General features: G+C 45.7%; 1 protein-coding gene and 1 non-coding gene across 2 annotated transcripts; one reads left to right on the top strand and one right to left on the bottom strand.

Annotated features, from left to right (window-relative positions):
- Positions 1-177: 177 nt before the first annotated feature.
- LOC143327005 (voltage-dependent L-type calcium channel subunit alpha-1D-like) lies at positions 178-19,178 on the top strand. The gene is made up of 47 exons (XM_076741120.1): positions 178-666; positions 1,539-1,728; positions 1,867-1,972; positions 3,739-3,878; positions 3,972-4,117; positions 4,209-4,361; positions 4,460-4,656; positions 4,741-4,844; positions 4,949-5,091; positions 5,180-5,248; positions 5,328-5,391; positions 5,488-5,514; positions 5,785-5,945; positions 6,075-6,300; positions 6,430-6,637; positions 6,738-6,858; positions 6,972-7,044; positions 7,137-7,200; positions 7,278-7,335; positions 7,432-7,528; positions 7,684-7,813; positions 7,911-7,970; positions 8,074-8,180; positions 8,330-8,417; positions 8,508-8,615; positions 8,849-8,901; positions 8,991-9,137; positions 9,270-9,471; positions 9,557-9,715; positions 9,802-9,912; positions 10,007-10,090; positions 10,359-10,379; positions 10,511-10,645; positions 10,734-10,799; positions 11,099-11,190; positions 11,386-11,545; positions 13,450-13,577; positions 13,697-13,793; positions 13,888-13,990; positions 14,086-14,187; positions 14,349-14,473; positions 14,705-15,051; positions 15,160-15,315; positions 15,959-16,332; positions 16,917-17,032; positions 17,140-17,469; positions 18,309-19,178. Exons 1-47 carry the CDS (start codon positions 648-650, stop codon positions 18,513-18,515), a joined length of 6,174 nt encoding a protein of 2,057 aa, XP_076597235.1. The 5' UTR covers positions 178-647; the 3' UTR covers positions 18,516-19,178.
- On the bottom strand, positions 13,074-13,145 carry trnae-uuc (transfer RNA glutamic acid (anticodon UUC)). The gene has a single exon. It is a non-coding gene; the product is annotated as a tRNA-Glu (tRNA).
- Positions 19,179-19,247: the final 69 nt, after the last annotated feature.

Raw genomic sequence — 19,247 nt, 5'->3', positions numbered from 1 at the left:
TTACAGTGGAAGTGCGCCCCCTGCCGCCTCCCTTGTGGTACTGCGCCCATCTGCTGCTTCTGTCCGAGGTCCTGAAACAGGTTTCTCTCACATGCAGTGAACAGTCCCAATTTTTCTATCCTGACAGTACCTCTAAATATTCCTCTGTTCTTTTTAATGGTATCTTTGCAGTAAAACCTCACAGAGCCGCAGGGTTTCTCCTGAGTTTACCTCCACCTTCCCCTTGAAAGATATCCACTGTCATCCCTTTAAACGGCTCAACTAGTTTAATCCTGACGGCTGACCACCGCGGATACAGGGACGCGCTTGTTTTAATATCCGTCACCGTTATGTGCCTGCACAGATAAAAGCAACTGCAGTTTTCTGTAGGGAAATTACCAGAAGTTGGATTTAGTAAAAACTGGATTAATTGGATTTCTAGGCTACAAGCAGGCGGTGAGCAGGATGGCCCGTCGCCTCTCAGCTGCACGGCCGAGCTGCATGTGGATGTGAGATGACAGGCGGCAGATGGTCCTTCTTTTACCCCTAGAAAGTTCACACTTTTGGGGGGGCCCAAATTCATATCTGTGGTCCGTTACGCATCGCAGATCCCCTGAGGAGTTGATGGTGGGTTTTCTGAGGTGATTTCGTGGTGTTAAACTGCGGACATGGATGCGGCAAAGAAAGGTAGGGACCCCTCACAACGTCTGAGGTTTTGTTTGCACACAGTAGACAAAGAATATGAACATTATACCTTCATAGTTATACATAAGAAAATGGGAGTCTCACTGTATGTATGTGCTGAATAGAAATCAGAAAAATGCAGGTGGTGGAGATTGAAACTTTACTGAATAATACATCCAGACTTTCTTTACAGGTGACAGAACACAGTTTATACAGACAGTAAAGCGTCTTTTCTACAATTTAAAAGCACACTGTACAGATTTTACTATAATCAGACGCACTCCTGGCATCAAATTCAGTATTTCCACAATAGGCAGGTCAGTTTTAGTTCTTTATGTCCATATTTCTGGCTGTCCCTTTGTAGTTTTTACACGGGTCAGATAATAAACGAACCCGCAGGCTTATTCTGTGTGCAGAGCCTCGTCAACAGGTGCTCATGGGCCTACATGGGGATAGCGCTGGGCTAAGTGCCATGCTGCTCCCAATAAAGAAGTAGGTCACATCTGGTCTTATAATATGAGGCATTCAGGACAGAATACCTGTCTGTTCCTACAGCCATGCTTCAAATCCTTCCCTACCTGTGTTAGATAATAAGATGTGTGTTCATATTAGCCATGAAATAATCACCTGGTGTGAGAGAGGCCTGAATGTTGTGCACCAACCAGAGCTGGGTTGGAGTTTGGATTGACAGTAAAGGCATCCATCAATATAACAGCAAAGACCTATCTATGTCCATCACAGCAGAGATGTATGATACACTTACGAGCTCAGAATAAAACAAATCTCACCATGAATCTCTCAGATTTAGATTTCAGGATGCTTGAAATCACAGAATAACATATTTACTGTGTGCCTGTTGTTGTTCTTTCTGACAGATGCTCCCCTGGGGGGCGATGCAGGAAAATCAGACACCCTCGGGTCAACTGGCTCGGCCAGAAAGAGAGGAGGGGGGGCCAAGAAGGCGATGCAGGCCAACAAGTCTGCCCTCAGGGCCCCCCGAGCCCTCTGCTGCCTCACCCTCAGCAACCCCATCCGCATGGCAGCGCTGGCCCTCGTAGAGTGGAAATATCCTTCTCTGAGTCGGTCATGGTGCGCTGTGGTTTGTGTGTGTGTCTGCAAACGCTTCTTAATACGATGCAAATGTATAATATGTTCATGCAAAGGCGTCACGAGGCCTGTTGTAGCCTTAACTGCAATCCTCACGCCCTTTGATATTTTCATTCTTCTTGCCATTTTTGCCAACTGCGTGGCCATGGGTGTTACCAAGCCGTACCCCGATGATGACTCCAACGCTACCAATCACCAGCTGGTGAGTTTCCAGTGGAGAGATGTACAGAGGTGTAACCAAACTTCTTGCTTTAACTCATTTCAAAAGTTAGGAACACATGAACATACCACAATGAGCTTGGTAGGTGGTGTGATATCTCGTGGAAGAGATTAATGGCTGGATTTGATTACTGCATTTTTACACTGAAAGGAAAATGTGAACACTCACTGGAGCAAACGTCTTCATTTCACCAGTGTGGTCTGACACAGGGTCTGTGTGAGGATGCTTTAAAACCAGCTTGTAAAGGATGGTGCACCTCTAACACAGAAATCACACAATCACAGAATGCATCACAAATACAAGGATGAAATTTAAAAACCGGGGTGAATATTCTTTGTACACAGAAAGGAAAGAAGGGAACGGAAAAAAGAAAGCACTGCTGGTATTCCTTCCTTTATTTGTATGACTGATGCATGCATGCATACACCCATACATGTTGTAGCTATAGTGAAACACAGCCAAAAGAGTTGCCACCATGTGAGCTTCAAACAGGTGCCAGAGCTTTGATCATGCAGAGCATTCTCCATCACACCGCTGAAGTAATGCTCAGTCGTTAGAGGCTGAAAGTAAAACGTTTAGGACAGCAACGTGATCCTTTTAAGGGGAATGAGCGAGGCCGTCCAGGTGATTGTTTTCTTTCTTTTACACTGTGTTTGTTCTCATGTTCCTGTTTCCAAAGCTTGACTCTCACTCACCCCGCCTGGTTCGGACAAAAGTGAAGGAATAAAAACATTTCGGTTTCTCAGGAAAGGAGCAGTAGTCAGTAAGCATTTTGCAGACGGCAGTGATAATTGGTGAGGAAGGTACCCGCGTCCTGTTGGATGATAATGCTATTAGAGGGGAAAAAAGTTGCGGTGTGACCCTGTCAGGGATCATGACTTACTTAAACACCAGCCATCTGCCTCATCTGTCCTCTCGTTCCCTCTCTCTTATTCTTTATATCTGTTTTTTTTTTTTTTTTTTTGCAAATTACGCAGTGCTCAAGCTGAAAACAAGCCTGTTTGTCTTTGGCACAGGGGAAATATGAGACCATATGAGCCAACTACAGCTTTTATATACAATATATTTACAAAAATGACACTGATGCTAACGTTCTTGGGTCGCTTGAACAATCTTTGTTGTTTGCAGAGAGTAAAAGTGACCAAATATTTGAATCTGATTTTGGGTAGTTTTTGTGAAAAGGGTAGCAGGAACATACGCCTACACTTAGATCTCTTTATTGGATTGTACAAAGGAGATAAGCTGACAGTTTAACATACACTTCCTCACAGCGACTTGAAGAGCTATCAGCTAATATCTTCAATCTCTGCGTCAGGTTTTGGTGAATGTGGCTGGTTTTTGAGGTTTCCAGCCATCCTCTATTAAACCATGTGACGCCTGCATAATTGTGTCAGCCTGAGGTAAAAGCCTAAGTGACAGTGGTAGCAGTGATTAGAAGCATTAAGCCGAAGGATACAGAAAAGGGATTCGTTGACAGGCTTAAGCGTGCGTTAGGCAGTGGGTTAAGAGGTTAGAAAGCCACTGCAGACAGCCTTTAATGACAACACACGTGATTTAAAGAACGAAGCAGGGAAAAGTCAGTTAATGCCACCCCTCGCTGCATGTGGTGAGGAGAAATCAGCAGTTTCTAAATGTCTTCAATCAGCACTCTTCTCTCTTTATTCCTCCCAGACGCTCTCGCTGACGTCTGAAAAAGGTCATTCCAATTTTGCCAAACACCCCTTCCTTGTCTTTTCTTCTGTTCTCAGGAACAAGTTGAGTACGTCTTCCTCGTCATCTTCACCATCGAGACCTTCACTAAAATCCTTGCCTACGGCTTAGTCATGCACCCCAGCGCTTACATACGCAGCGGATGGAACTTGCTTGATTTCATTATCGTCATCGTTGGGTATTTTTGGTGCTCCATTTTGTCACCGTTTTGCAACCCACAAATGTTCTGCCCCTGATTAGAGTTCAGCAGCTATTATGTACGTCTGTGCAGGTTGTTCAGTGTCATAGCAGAAGCCATGACAGACCATAAGCCAGGGGAGGCCCACCATGCTGCGGGGAAACCTGGAGGCCTGGATGTCAAAGCGCTCAGAGCGTTCAGGGTGCTGCGGCCTCTTCGGCTCGTATCTGGAGTGCCAAGTGCGTTCATCATTTATTGCTTGTTATTGTTTGTGTTTTCCTGCTCTTCCTCCCACATGCGGCGTTAAAAAGCCTGTGTTTGCCCTCTCAGGTTTACAGATTGTGTTGAACTCCATCATGAAAGCCATGGTCCCCCTCCTGCACATCGGCATGTTGGTCATGTTCGTCATCATCATCTACGCCATTATCGGCTTGGAGCTTTTTATCGGCAGGATGCACAAGACATGCTACTCCAGCAGCACAGGTCCCTGCTCTCTAAGCTAAAACAGATTCTACACAGCGTCCATATTCCACGGATGATTGGCTCAATGCCTGTGGGCCTCCTGCTGTTCTCTGCTCTAGGTCTCATGGTGGAAGATGATCCGTCACCTTGTGCGTTTGCCGGAAGCGGTCGCTTTTGTGACGCCAATGGGACTGAGTGCAGGGGCAAGTGGGAAGGTCCCAACGGCGGCATCACAAACTTCGACAACGTTTTCTTCGCCATGCTGACAGTTTTCCAGTGCATCACTATGGAGGGCTGGACGGACGTCCTCTACTGGGTGCGTAGACATGTCCTTCAGATGTGACATATGTGTTATAATTGAAAATACTTACCTGTGGTTTACCTCTGTCTCTCTGCGCAGATGAATGATGCCATTGGCTATGAGATTCCATGGGTTTACTTCGTCTCTCTGGTCATCTTTGGATCCTTTTTCATCATCAATCTCGTATTGGGTGTGTTGAGCGGGTGAGTAGCTGCTGCACTGCATTCATTGTGTTATGAGAAGCAGAATGAATCCGTTTGCCCCCAGCTTTTCTCTGAGTTTTTATGGAGTTTGTGTATGCGCACAGAGAGTTCTCCAAGGAAAGAGAAAAGGCCGTGGCGCGTGGCGAGCTGCAGAAGGCGCAGGAGAGCAAGCAGATGGAGGAGGACATGATAGGCTACATGGACTGGCTGATCGAGGCCGAGGATGTGGATGAAGAAGGAAACAAACGTCGGTTTAACGCGTATTAAGCACACACAAACAAAACATCTACGCTTGGCTTTACGTTTACACATAATCTGCCTGTTTGACTTCAAAGGCGCCGCAATTGCAAAGAAAAAGATGATGAAGAAGTTCGGCTGGTACAAACACAGTGAGGACGGTGGAGGTATGTCAGCCGTCCGTGTCTGCTAGCACCTTTATTTTACGTGATTCTCTCTCACAGCCTGAATCTCTGTGGTCAACAGAGTCAGACTCGGACGATGACATAGCATACCTCGATGACGACAACGGCTTCTGTGCGTCGCTCATGTAAGGCAGCAGAGACAAAATGTTGTTTTGACTCATCGCTGACATGCAGGTGTGAAGTCAGTCCTTGATTTTCACTCATTTTTCTTGTTTTCTCAGGGCGAAGATGATGGCCAATAGCTTCTGGTAAGATTTTCAATACTGCTGCATTTATGTGTTGAAGAGCTTTCAGAGAAATAGTTCAGGTTACTCTTCCATATGGAGGTACACATAACAATACACAGTTTGGATCATTCCACAGGTGAACAGGTTCATTGGTAGCAGGTGATAGTATCATGATTGGGTATGAAAGGGGCATCTGGAAAGGCTCAGTCATTCACAATGAGGATGGAGCAATTAATTGTCTGTCAACATGCACACCAAATTCAAAACTATTTCCTCTTTTTTTTTTTTTAGCGACCAGCTGTGCCAGCTGAATCATACATTCAGGAAGAACTGCCGTGTCGCCGTCAAGACCACCAACTTCTACTGGCTGGTGCTTCTGCTGGTGTTTCTCAACACAGTGGCCAGCGCCTCCGAGCATTACGGACAGCCAAAGTGGCTCACAGAAATGCAAGGTAAGGATCCGTTCCCCCTTCATCTTCAACTTTGATGAGGTTGTTTTGCCGTTTTTGCAATGAGCTGTACACGTTGACGCAGGAAGAGTCACCGCAGACAACTTAAAACTTCTTCTCTTTGTCCGTCAGAGCGAGCCAACAAGATCCTGCTGCTGCTCTTCACTCTGGAGATGCTGATGAAGATGTACGCCTTCGGCCTGCAGATCTATTTCATGGCGCTGTTCAACCGCTTCGATTGCTTCGTGGTGTGCGGCGGCATCCTCGAGACGATGCTCGTGGAGATGGATGTCATCCCGCCCATCGGCATCTCCGTGCTGCGCTGCATCCGGCTGCTCAGGATTTTCAAGATGACTCGGTAATTGCGGTGAAACGTCTGGAGCTTTTCAGTCGGCTGCACGAGGAAGGAGCCGCTGATACAGATCTACCTGCAGCTTTTCCATCCTCTCTCATTCCGTCTTGTTCTTTTTGATTTTCTTCTTTCCAGGCACTGGGCTGCTCTCTCAGACCTGGTCAACTCGCTGCTCAACTCCATGAAAGCTATCTGCTCCCTTCTGCTCCTGCTCTTCCTCTTCCTCATCATCTTCGCCTTGCTGGGCATGCAGCTGTTCGGAGGCAAATTCAACTTTGACGAGACTCAGATGAAGAGGAGCACTTTTGACTCCTTCCCTCAGGCTCTGCTCACCTGCTTCCAGGTGATGTTACTGCCGTCTCAGCTCTGCCATTTTCACATATTGTGGTATTGGTTGAAGGTCTCTCACTCTGTCTGTCTTCTGCATCTCTCTTTCTTGGCAGATCCTCACTGGAGAGGACTGGAACGCTGTGATGTATGACGGCATTATGGCGTACGGAGGACCCGTCTTCCCCAACATGGTGGTGTGCATTTACTTTGTCATCCTCTTTGTCTGTGGTAACTGTATCCTTTTCCAGTGTTTGTGCCCTCACTGATTCACGTCGCAGTCTGAGCCTTAAACCATCGGTCTTTAATCCCAAATAGAACAAACTGGACTCCTTAATCTTTTTGATCAGACATTCTGCTCAATGTCTTCTTGGCTATCGCTGTGGACAACTTGGCAGGAGGCGGCGGGAAGAGTAAAGTCGAGTAAGTGCGACTCGAGAGCAGAGGATAGCCAGCAGCGGACGCGTTAATGGCTGGCTCATCCTTTTATTTCTGGCTGTGTTTTGTTTTTTCAGAGAGAAAAAGGAAGAGGAGGAAGAGTGGGATGAGGACGAAGAGAAAGAGGATGAAGATGCAGGGGTAGAGAATCTTTTCCATCTTTTTTCTCCTGCGTCACACTGGGTTTTACTACAGCTGATCTTTTGTCTTTGGTGTAGAACGACGAGGATGACTGGCAGGAAAACGAGGAGCTGAGGGCCATCGAGGGGCTGGAGGGTGAGTGTGACGCCATGCAGGAGGAAGAGCAGACGTGCTGATTAAGACACAAACTGTGTGTTACGCCTCTCTTCTTCGCTCTTTATTTTATTGTAGGAGTTGCTCCGTTGAAGCCTGAGTTCTCGGGGCCCAAAGAGAAGATCGTCCCAATCCCAGATGGAAGCTCCTTCTTCATTCTAGGAAAGAAAAACTGGTAATCTGAGATTATACATGCACCAAATTAACCTAATTCTACTAAAATCCTCTAATCTTCCTCTTTAACACCTCACTTATTTGTCTTATATGCTTTAACACAAAGACATTGCTAAAACAATCCACCTTTCTTTGTAATCTGCTTCCCGTTCGCAGTTTGCGAGTTGCCTGTCACAACCTCATCCATCACCCATACTTCACCAACTTCATTCTCATCTTCATCATCCTCAGCAGTATTTCCCTGGCTGCTGAGGATCCAATCAAATCCCACTCATTCAGGAACATAGTAAGACACACATCAGAGCCTCATCAGACCAGTCTGCTCATCATTACCTGCACGATAAACAAGACTGAGCGCTGACACTCATCTCTCTCGTCCTCAGGTTCTCGGTTACGCTGATTATGTTTTCACCTCAGTCTTCACAGTGGAGATCGTACTCAAGGTAATGGCTGCAGTGGCTGAAAGTGGTAAAGGTCATTTCTTCGACACTTTCTTCGACAGGACAGTTTTTAACTTTGTCCCTTCACCTCCTCGCTCATGTCTAGATGACGGTCTACGGGGCTTTTCTGCACACTGGCTCCTTCTGCAGAAACGCTTTCAACCTTCTCGACCTGCTGGTCGTCAGCGTGTCGCTCACATCTTTCTTCTTACAGTGAGTGGATACCTGTCGGACACGAACTGTGCACACTTCTCATCTGACAGAAAGATCAATAGGAGCCTCTGCTGTGTAGCTGTCAGTCCAGTCTGCCCTCATTTATTTCCTTTGGTTTCTTGACTCTGAATCTTTTGCGTTGTTCTCAGTTCAAGTGCGATCTCTGTGGTGAAGATCCTCCGAGTGCTGCGAGTGCTCAGGCCTCTTCGAGCCATTAACAGAGCCAAGGGACTGAAGGTGAACTGTTCTCCTCCATCTGTCTTTCTTCTTTCATGTTTGTTGCTCTTGTGGCTAACACGTGTCCTTTTGTTGTTTGCATGTTCACAGAATGTGGTGCAGTGTGTGTTCGTGGCGATCCGAACCATCGGCAACATCCTCATCGTCACGACACTCCTTCAGTTCATGTTTGCCTGTATTGGAGTGCAGCTCTTCAAGGTACATGAGGGGTTTCTACACTCAGGGTCCACTTTACAACTTCTCTGCCATGAAGTCTGCTTTTATAGTGCCTATAGTGCTGATGTTATGTTATGGCAGAGCTGCCGTATTGGACTGCATTAGATGTGCAGGGGTACCTAATAAAGAGGCCACTGAGTGTGTGTTCCTCTACCTCACGGGATTTTGAAGTGAGTGTTTTTCCTGGTTTAACTTGCATTTGTCTAATGTTACAGGGCAGATTCTACAGCTGCACGGATGAAGCCAAACACACTCCTGATGAGTGCAAGTCAGTTTTCTCTCCTTCATTCATTCGTTCGGTCAGTCTCCGAACATGCCGCCACATGTCATAAAATCTGTGCATGCGCTTCATTTCAGGGGGACGTTTGTGGTCTATAAGGACGGGGATATGAACCACCCCATGGTGAGAGAGAGGATTTGGGAAAACAGCGATTTCAACTTTGACAACGTGCTGATGGGCATGCTGGCTTTATTCACCGTGTCGACGTTTGAAGGCTGGCCTCAGTGAGTCGGAACTTTACATCGTGTTTCATGCAGTTGTCAAGAAAAAAAATCCATGGGTCAACACTTTCCGACTTCTTTAAATCAATGTTTGACCATGAAATGTGTCCTCACTGTTGTGTTTTCTGCATAAAGGCTCCTTTACCGGGCCGTGGATGCCAATGCCATAAACCGAGGGCCCATTTACAACTACCGAGTGGAAATCTCCATCTTTTTCATCATCTACATCATCATCATCGCCTTCTTCATGATGAACATATTCGTGGGTTTCGTCATCATCACGTTTCGAGAGCAAGGAGAGGCCGAATTCAAAAACTGCGAACTCAACAAAAATCAGGTTAGTTACTTTGCAAAACTTGAGGATTTCATTTCGATGAAGCAGATTTCACGGTGAGTAACGTTCCCTCTGTTCTTCTTCCCAGCGTCAGTGTGTGTACTACGCTCTGAAAGCTCAACCCATAAAGATTTACATTCCCAAGAACCCGTCGCAGCTCAAGTTCTGGAAAATAATCAACTCCAGCCAGTTTGAATACGTCATGTTTGTGCTGATCCTGGGAAACACGCTCACTCTGGCCGTTCAGGTATCGTTTCACACGACTCGGCCATGAAACACAAAAAAATCAGCCTGTTCCAGGTGCGAAGTTTTGTGTCGTTGCTTCTCTTCCAGCACTACGAGCAGTCGAAAATGTTCACCTCCATCATGGACATCCTCAACATGATCTTCACTGTGGTCTTCACCATAGAGATGATTATCAAGTTGCTGGCTCTGCGGGCTCACGTGAGGTTTCCCTCTTTCACTGCTGAAAATAAAACCAGCGACGACCGTCACCGCCTGTTTTTGACTCTCACTTTGCCTTTTCTGTCCTTTGCAGCACTACTTCATCGATCCATGGAATTCATTTGACGCTTTGATTGTTGTGGGAAGCGTGTTGGATATTGCAGTCTCTGAGTTTAGTGTAAGTTTGTTCACACTTACATTTCTTTTAGCTGACAAGGGAAAAAGAGGGTGTGTTCATTGTATACACACATCTCAAGAGCTCATGGCTTAGGTGTTTTTAGAGCATTCCACATCTTTCCCAGTCTTTTGTTGCTCCTGTCCCAACGTGTTTAGTACATTTGTGTTCTCAGTAGTGCAGACATGAGTTTAAAACTCACCATTTGTGCCCCTCTTTCCTCTCACTTGCCATTTCTGTGTGATGTTGCTCACCTGAAATATGGATCCAGGGAGGAGGCGGGCATGGTGAGGTGAGCGCTCAACACAACTGCTGCACCTCCAGATGTGTCTGAGGTTTTTGCTCTCATATTTCCAGATGTTATAAGTGTGAGCACTCGAACTCGTCTATTTATTTACCTGCTTTTGTCTCCACACATTTTAGAGCGGTGGGAAAGGTGAAAGCGGAAAAGTGTCCATCACGTTCTTCCGTTTATTCCGAGTCTTGAGGTTGGTCAAACTGCTCAGCAAAGGAGAAGGCATTCGAACCCTCCTCTGGACTTTTGTCAAGTCCCTCCAGGTCGGTGCAGCAGAGCGAGTGATTCACAGAACACATCATGTTCACCCATAAACTCCTTGTTTGTGACTCCTGACTTTATTCTGCTCAGGCTCTGCCTTACGTCGGTCTGCTCATTGCCATGATCTTTTTCATCTATGCTGTGATCGGCATGCAGGTGAGTCTCTCTTATCCACCAGGGCTTTTAAATGGTTTCATTTTCATCAACTGCCATTAATCAGTTTAATAATTAATTAAAAAACGCGCAGTATAAATCATACAAAACAGCCTGCTCCCACCTCGCTGTGCTTTTATTAGCCATATTGACCCCTGCTGACTCTGACCCGCTACATGTTGCCTTCACATTAAGTCTCCACGTCTAACTCGAAGTGTGATGTAAAATCTCTTTGTATGTTTGGATGTGAAAACCTAACTCCTAACACCTGATTCTTACCAAGTGCGCCGCTCTCCTTTCAGACATTTGGGAAAGTGGCCGTTGATGACAACACACATATCAACAGAAACTGCAACTTCCAGACTTTCTTCATGGCTGTTCTGGTGCTCTTCAGGTGAGCCATTTTAGCCAGAAAGACAAACACTCAGTGCATTTTCAAAGATTTTACAACAGCTCGAATATTACCTGCACTGTTTGCTGCTGAGTGTAAGTTATACTCTCATTCTCCTCCTTTAAAACAGGATTTCGAGGATCTTAGCTAAAAGTGAAGCTGAAAGGAAAATGCTGCCCTCTCTCTGTGTACTTGCAGGTGTGCCACTGGAGAGCAGTGGCAGGAGATTATGTTGGCAGCTCTGCCCGGCAGACGTTGTGACCCAGAATCCGACACTGAGCCCGGTGAAGAGTACACCTGCGGAAGCAACTTGTCCTACATCTACTTCATCAGCTTCTTCATGCTCTGTGCTTACCTGGTGAGCGAAGCCGAGGAGGATTAAGGATCCTCTCTGTCTGTTTTTCTTTTATTCTAATCAGTCCTCAGATGGTTTGCAGTAAAACACTTTCCCTCCTTTGATATGACTTGAAACGGCCTCCTGGCTCCAAATTAAATTTAGGTCTAATTCATCCAGACTTGTGTTTTACAGGCTGTCAGGTCAAGTGGGATCAAAGTCAGATGAAAGTAGGGAGGATCGTGTTACAGCAGCTGAGCAGCAGCAGTTTTAAAAAGCTAACCCCATCCTCTCCAGTTCCCAGCTCTTCAGAGAACTCCCACATCCGTGGATTTGGTTAATCCAGACGACAAAATCCTGATTTAAAAGGGCGAAAATATTTTTGGTAACATCGCTATCACCTCAATGCTATTTTAAGACAGTGAACAGGTTGAATGAAGGTGACTTTAAACTTGGAGAATGAGAGCAGAATCCAGAATACAGAAAGTGAAAAGTTGAAGCTCATAATGTTCTCACACATCACACATTTAATCCATCCATGTATTTAACAAAGTTAATTTGACTCCATTACTGACCTGAATCTGTTCTCTCAGCCGAAGCTGTTTCCTTGTTCCTTGAAACCAGATTTATGACCAAGTTCATGTTCGGCGCGTCTGCTTCATGCGTGTCTCACATTCCCTCTCTGGTTTCTTCTCTTGTGGACAGCTGACATCCATCAGCCTGTGTGTGGTCTTTGACCTTCAGCGGAGACCCACCGGTACCCTCATGGCTCCTAAAATTAGACCCCAGACCCCGAAATTCACTGAACTGGACAAGCTCGATGTGCATATGTGTCATTATGAAACTTGTATGTAGAAGCAAACAGCTACACACTCGGGAAGAATGTTGTCCATGTCCAACAGGAGTAATGTATCCTGGCTATTTTTCATCACTTATATTCTGAATTTCAGTTGATACAGTATTTTAGCTGTTTTATTTTAGATGCCTTCACGCTGGCGACAGCTGTGGCTGCAGGCTTTATGTTTCCAGGTTGTACGTACGTCAGATTCTCATGAACGCAAAATACGTGAAGAACACCTCGAAGGAAGATAACTGATAAGATTTTGGTGGTCAAAGGTCAAAGGTCACCGTGCCCTCACAAATCACATCCGCTAATTATGACAACATTTCACGCAAATGTCTCACAGGATAAAATGATGAAGTGACGCCATTTTATATTCAAAACGAGTGTCCAAAAGGTCAAAGGTCACTGTTATTCAACACCATAACTCAGGAACAGAAGAACAGATTGTGACCATATTTCACATTTGGGCAGATAGTGAATTGGTGACTCTACTCTTGGGTGTCCACCTTGAAACTGTGCTGAAGATGTGTGTGAAACATCCACGTTAAACAGTTTACAGCTTCTGTGCAGCAGCATCCGTATTTGAACACAAGCTCATTGCTTTTAATGATATTGAGCCTCAGGTGATTGTTGTTGCACCATGTGATGAAGATGAGGTAACACGATCCTCCCTACTTTCATCCAGGGGAAATTTGGGAAAACCTTTTGTTCCCATACCGGGAGTCGAACCCGGGCCGCCTGGGTGAAAACCAGGAATCCTAACCGCTAGACCATATGGGATGTTGAGGAGTGCTGCATCAGTCTTCTGCAGGCCCGTGTACAAATAGTCTCTGAGTGAAGATATATAGACACAACTTCCATTTCACCAATAATACACCTTTACTTAAAGTCCTTTAAAGTCTTCACTCCATATATTACATGAGTCTGAGCAGACATGGATGCAAGCTGCAACTTGAGTGGTTGGCGGAAACCACAATCAGCAGCATTTATCAGCCGTTATTTGACGTTGTTTGAACTAGTTTCTAAGGATGACACTTATAAAATCTTGTTTAAAGATGTTGCTTTGTTTCCTCTCTCCATCCAGATTATCAACTTGTTCATTGCTGTCATCATGGACAACTTTGAATACCTGACACGAGACTGGACTGTGCTCGGCACTCACCACCTGGACGAGTTTAAGAGAGTCTGGTCTGACTACGATCCAGAGGCCACGTAAAACACATTCCTCTTTAACCCTCCACTTCTTCTCCTGAGCTCGTCTGCCTGTTTCCAGCGTATTCTCGCTGTGTCTGTCAGTAAATGTCTGTCTTGTGCTCTTCTGCCTCTCGCAGCGGCCGCATAAAGCACATCGATGTTGTCACTATGCTGCGCAGGATTCAGCCTCCTCTTGGTTTTGGAAAACTGTGTCCTCACCGTGTCGCTTGCAAGGTGAGTCAGCACGAAATCAGAGCTGCACACCTGATGCACACGTGAGCAGATGTGTAGATCTCACCCCTTCTGTCTCGTCCTCTTGTCCTCTCAGAGGCTGGTTGCTATGAATGTCCCACTGCACGTGGACGGGACAGTCACCTTCAATGCTACTCTGTTCGCTCTTGTGCGAACCTCACTCAAGATCAAGACGGAAGGTTAGACCTCATGCACAGACATATGAGACTAGCTCGCTCGGTGCTGTTTGGGTGCTGTTTCCCTGACAGGATGTGCTGCTTTTGTCCCCCGTCAGGCCCCATCGACCAGCAGAATGAGGAGCTGAAGCTGATCATTAAGAAGCTGTGGAAGCGCACCAAGCCCAAGCTCATTGATGAAGTCATTCCTCCCCCTAGAGGTAAACCATAAATCTACATGGTGGCCAGCCATGATGGAAAAAAATGTGAAGGCAGAATTACTACAAATGTTAATGTCTGCCATCAGAGACCAAACCTGCATTGAAAAATGATCAAGTTTCACAGTTTCATCACTAACTTTCTTTTTTTCTCTCCTTCTCAGGGGATGAGGTGACTTGTGGGAAGTTTTATGCCAGCTTCTTGATTCAGGACTATTTCAAAAAGTTCCGCAAGAGAAAGGAGAGGGAGAGGAAGTCCAAAAGGAAGGACAAGGCGGCTTCTCTGCAGGTGACGCGTGTTGTCATTTTAGCTTTAAAGTTCCCCTGCAGACGTGTGTTAGGACATATGAAAGTTGTCAATTAACATACTGAGATCATCAAATATCCAAGTCCAGTAACAATTAACTAAATCCATTTTGGACTGTAGGAGGACTTAATGAATATTTGCTGGACGCTCATGATTAACACCTGGGGTGCAGACTGTGTAGTAATGTCTATAAGCATATTTATGTGTTGACAGCAAGGGCTGCGGACGCTGCAGGACCTGGCTCCAGAGATGCGTCTGGCCATGGCCTGCGACCTGGAAGAAGAGGAGGGTGCAGAGGGAGAGATTACAGCTGACGAGCTGTTCGACAGTGAGGCCGGGACCTCGGTGACCACCACGCCCGCCAGCACGCCGCTGCCGCACATCGACACGCTGGTGGAGCAGACAACTGTGATCATGGAACCCCAACCACAGCCAGCCAACGGGGGCGTGATCACAGAGCAGGTGATGGGCCTGCTGGAGCACCAGAGACCAGGATCAGAGCTGGCAGGGGTCAGCGTTGTCACAGAACAGCCTGTGAGGTCCGAGAACCTGCCCGTCAGGTGTGTTCCTCTCATTTTGTATAAGGCTGTGCATTAGATGTAAATTCACACACTGGTGCTGTAAATGTTTTATAAAATCATAATGAGTTGTTATTCTCTCCTGTTCAGAGTGGACTCCATCAGCGAGTTGCCTCCTCCGCCCCCAGAATTAGCAGGTGGAGGAGTTGCAAATGGAGATCCAGTTGTGGCGGCTACAACCGAGCAAGCAGCTGAGCAGGTTTATGTCTGTGATGGGGATGCTGCAAGCCTAGCGTCAGTAGACAGGTAAGACGCAAGAAAGACAGTGAGTAGAGAGAGTCGTCATATATGCAATAAATTAATAAATAAAGGGATAATCAGTGAGCTTCAGAGGTGCTGGTTGGCAGATGTTTTCCCTTCAGGGATTTTCTGAACGACTAACATCCCTGATGCTTAAACAGATGTTTAAACTGAGACTACTCGACTAGTAAGAAAACACTCAGAAAACAGTCACATTTCAGCCAATTTAATGTATAAGGTTAAACATCGTCTGAAAAAATAATGCATATATTCTGAGAGCCATTTGAAACCTTTAATCACATTCTTCAATAAGCAAATTACATTTCAAATGCTGCTGGAAGGTGCGACACATTTCACATTATCGTGCAATTTAAATGTGTACGTTAATAAAATAAGTTAAACTGACATTTCTGGTGCTGACTAGCAAGGGTAGCAACGTTTAATCAACCGGTCGATGTTTAAATCACGCACATCCAGACTTTGAAGAGAGCCGGGTTAGCTGTTTCCCGCTTTTTCTGGTCTTCATGCTAAGCTAAGCTAAGCTAAGCTACCATTTCCTGACAGACATGAGAATGGTATTGATCTTTTCAGCTGACAACTCCTTTGAAGAGCACACATCATGCTAAAGCTCTCGTTATGGATCTTATAGGTACGTGTATCCAGAGGCCATCTCTCCTGTACCGACTGAGACAGGCTACAATGGACCGAGCCTGGAAAGAGCTAGCAGCATTGGAGACATACCCTATGATGCCAATGGCTATGTTAGCAACGGTTACAACGACGCCAACATGAATGGAGGGAGTGTTGCTGCGAGCCCGACGCCCTACGCCACCAATGGATATCATGAGAACGGATACACGGGCTACAATGAAATCGGCAGTGTGATCAGCGCCAATGGGAATGGAAGCACGTGCAATGAGAATGGCAGCACTGTCAGCGGTTACACTGGGAACGGATATAATGGAAATGAGAATGGCGGCACGCAGTTTGTCAGGAGACGGCTGCTTCCTGCCATCCCAAGAGGTGAGAATCGTACATTTCGTTTTGGTTTTATTTTTTAACTGTTTGGTCTTTATGGTGTTGTTTTTATTAGGGGACAATGCTAACTGAAGATAATTTGATCATTTATATTGTCTATGCAGCCCAGTATGCCCTTATCTGATGTGTATGCACGCAGTTGTGTGTATTCAGTGCTTCTCCAGAAGGATGCTCACTAAGAAACCACTAATATAATCAGAGATGATATACATGTATGTCATTGTAGACTTTCACTGCTAATGCCAGGCAAAGCGATTAAATCTGTGTGTCGGTTTGTGGTTGTTTGATAAACTGCTCGTTTGTGCTTCTTATGTTACGCCACTATCAACTGAAATGATCAGAGCAACCGCACACCACACTGTAGCTGTCACACACCCCATTCACATATTGAAGCAATGCATGCAAACATGCCAAGATTTAAATGGTGCATACATTTGTCTTAGAGATGGCTTATTTTTGTCTTGAGGCCTCCTAGTGGGCCAATCAGGCACTGCTAAAACCCCCTCCACACAGGGCCACAGTCATGCCTCCTGTCCTGTTTCCTAACTCCTCCCTGCTCATTGTTTCAGGTCGAACACCTGCCTTTAATTTCCGGTGTCTGAAGCCACAGAGCAGTGTGGACAACCACCTCCCCATCCCAGGAACCTACCGTGGGAACACACCCCCATCCAGATCCCGTTTACAGGTAAATCACTGACACACACACACACTCTCAAAATGTTAACATTCATACGCTGAGTGTGTCTCATCTTGTTTAACCGGATTTCTCCTGCTCTTGCGGTCTTGTGTCAGACCCAGCACAGCCTGGACTCCCGGCCCAGCAGCGTGTCCTCCATGTCCTCCACCTCCTGGGGAAACACAGTAGCAGCTGGCGCCACTCCTGTTCCAGGAACCATGAACCCCTCGGGACGCAGGGGCAAGCTCATCTACACCCCTATGATCCTGGTGGACTCGGCCACTGGCACCAGCCAGCCGCTGTGGAGTGACGGCTCTGCCAGCCTCCCTGCGGGAAACCGTCCTGGCTGGTACCCCGGTCAGACGAAAACCTTCACCAGCATGAGGGTGCCACCGGTCAACCAGGGCTTCATAGACAAAGGCAGCGCAGACAGTCTGGTGGAGTCGGTGAGTAATAAACCAACAGGTGATTTTTGTGGCTGAGAAAGTTTCAGAAAGAAAGCACATGACAACAGACAAAGCACAAGTAAATTAAGAAAACATGTCAGCTAATTTGACAACACATGCACAGGATTCAGAAAAACAAATCTGGTGAGAAAACACAACCAAAAACAGAAAATCTGCGACGGAAACTGTTTGCAGAAGACACTAAAAAGGGATGAACATGCCCAAACATGGCTGGGAGACACCAAAAAACATAGAATAAAGCAACTTTTCGACAAAAACAACAAGCGTGTCCCAGCTGCGTCCATCACTTTTCATTGTCCCATAGAAACAGCCTCCTTTGTCGTCTCTGCTGCTTGCTACAGATGGTTTCTCAGTTTGCTTGTGCTTTACATATTTGCATGTGTCTTTGTTAAGTTGATGTAAGTTGAGCTTTCAGGGCCACCGCACCCACCACTTGCACTGGAAGTGCGATAGAAAGGCTGATACAGTTTGACACTTACATACTGGTGCGCCGCTGAGAGAAATTCTTCTTCGGGCATGTTTAATACTTTCTCATTCTCCTGAGTGCTCTGTAAATCCTTCTGCTGCCACTGCGCTGTTTACATTCTGATTGAGGAAATAAAGGAATGAAGTTGCTGCTCATTGCTAACCAGAGGGCATTCCAATCTGCTAAGTGACTCCTTTATCTGATGAAATGCTCTTTGCATTGAGCATAATGATAATCAGATAGACGTGCATGTTATGTTTGCATGTCAGAGACAGAGAATGAGTAGCTAGAAACATAATCCCTCTCTTACATCACTTTCCCTCTGATTTTTTTTTGTTCTCGCTAATGTCAGATCTTGATCTCCGAGGGTCTCGGCATGTACGCCAGGGACCCGAAGTTCGTCAACTTTGCCAAGCGGGAGATTGCTGAAGCCTGTCACATGAGCCTGGACGACATGGAGAGCGCCGCTGCCGACCTCATAGCTCGCGGGGCCAGTCAGTCGATTTCTCGCTTTGAGGATGAACTGGCCGACGAAATGAGTTGTGTGATTTCTTACTGAGATCAGCAAAACTGAAATAGCTGTTTGAGAAAGTGAGGTAAAAAAAAAAAAAACTTTTATGTGGTGTGTGTTTATATCTGCTGAGGAGCAAAAAGAAAGTGGTCTGGACAGCATGTGAGTAAGAGTGACACGACGCAAACAAGACATTTATTTATGAATGCCAAAACACACGCACGCACACACACACACACACAGATTTTAAGAGCATGTCAGTATGTGGCAGCAGTCAACAGGGCATGAACACTGTGAGTGTGGTTTGCAGAAGAGCTGCTGCCTGGGACAGAAAGCTGAGACATTAGCATTAGCATCATCATGACAATGGACATTTTTTTGCATTGTATTCTCATTTTTTACTGTATTTGAATGTTGTCACTTTATACACTTGCTCAGTTCATGGCAAATATACACAATATATGCAAGATATGTAAATATATATACATAATATGTTAAACTATTAGCTCAATGAAACTTTCTACTTTGCGACACAGATAATGAGATCCAGCTGAAGCCATTGATTTGTGCTCGACAGCATTTGCTATTTTAGAGAAATATAAATATAAATACACTGAATATTGAATATCCTCTAATATAAAATATGCAAACTTCTAGAAAAGTTTTGGATTTTTGTGACAATAAATAAAGCATTGTGTTTTCTCAAGTGTATGTTTTTTCCTTTTGTTATAGTTATTCTTGTTGTGCAAACTGTGTACTTCAGCTGAAAAGCTTTTTTTC

The sequence above is a fragment of the Chaetodon auriga genome, chromosome 10 (genome assembly GCF_051107435.1).
Source record: "Chaetodon auriga isolate fChaAug3 chromosome 10, fChaAug3.hap1, whole genome shotgun sequence".
Classification (NCBI taxonomy): Eukaryota; Metazoa; Chordata; class Actinopteri; order Chaetodontiformes; family Chaetodontidae; genus Chaetodon; species Chaetodon auriga.
This window is presented reverse-complemented; position numbering and strand designations above follow the sequence as displayed.

Bases quoted from the DNA above. Each gene is read 5' to 3' on its own strand.
- LOC143327005 (XM_076741120.1), top strand. The intron at 9,913-10,006 runs GTGAGGTTTCCC...TGTCCTTTGCAG, and splicing joins TGCTGGCTCTGCGGGCTCAC to CACTACTTCATCGATCCATG. The intron at 17,033-17,139 runs GTAAATCACTGA...GTCTTGTGTCAG, and splicing joins CATCCAGATCCCGTTTACAG to ACCCAGCACAGCCTGGACTC.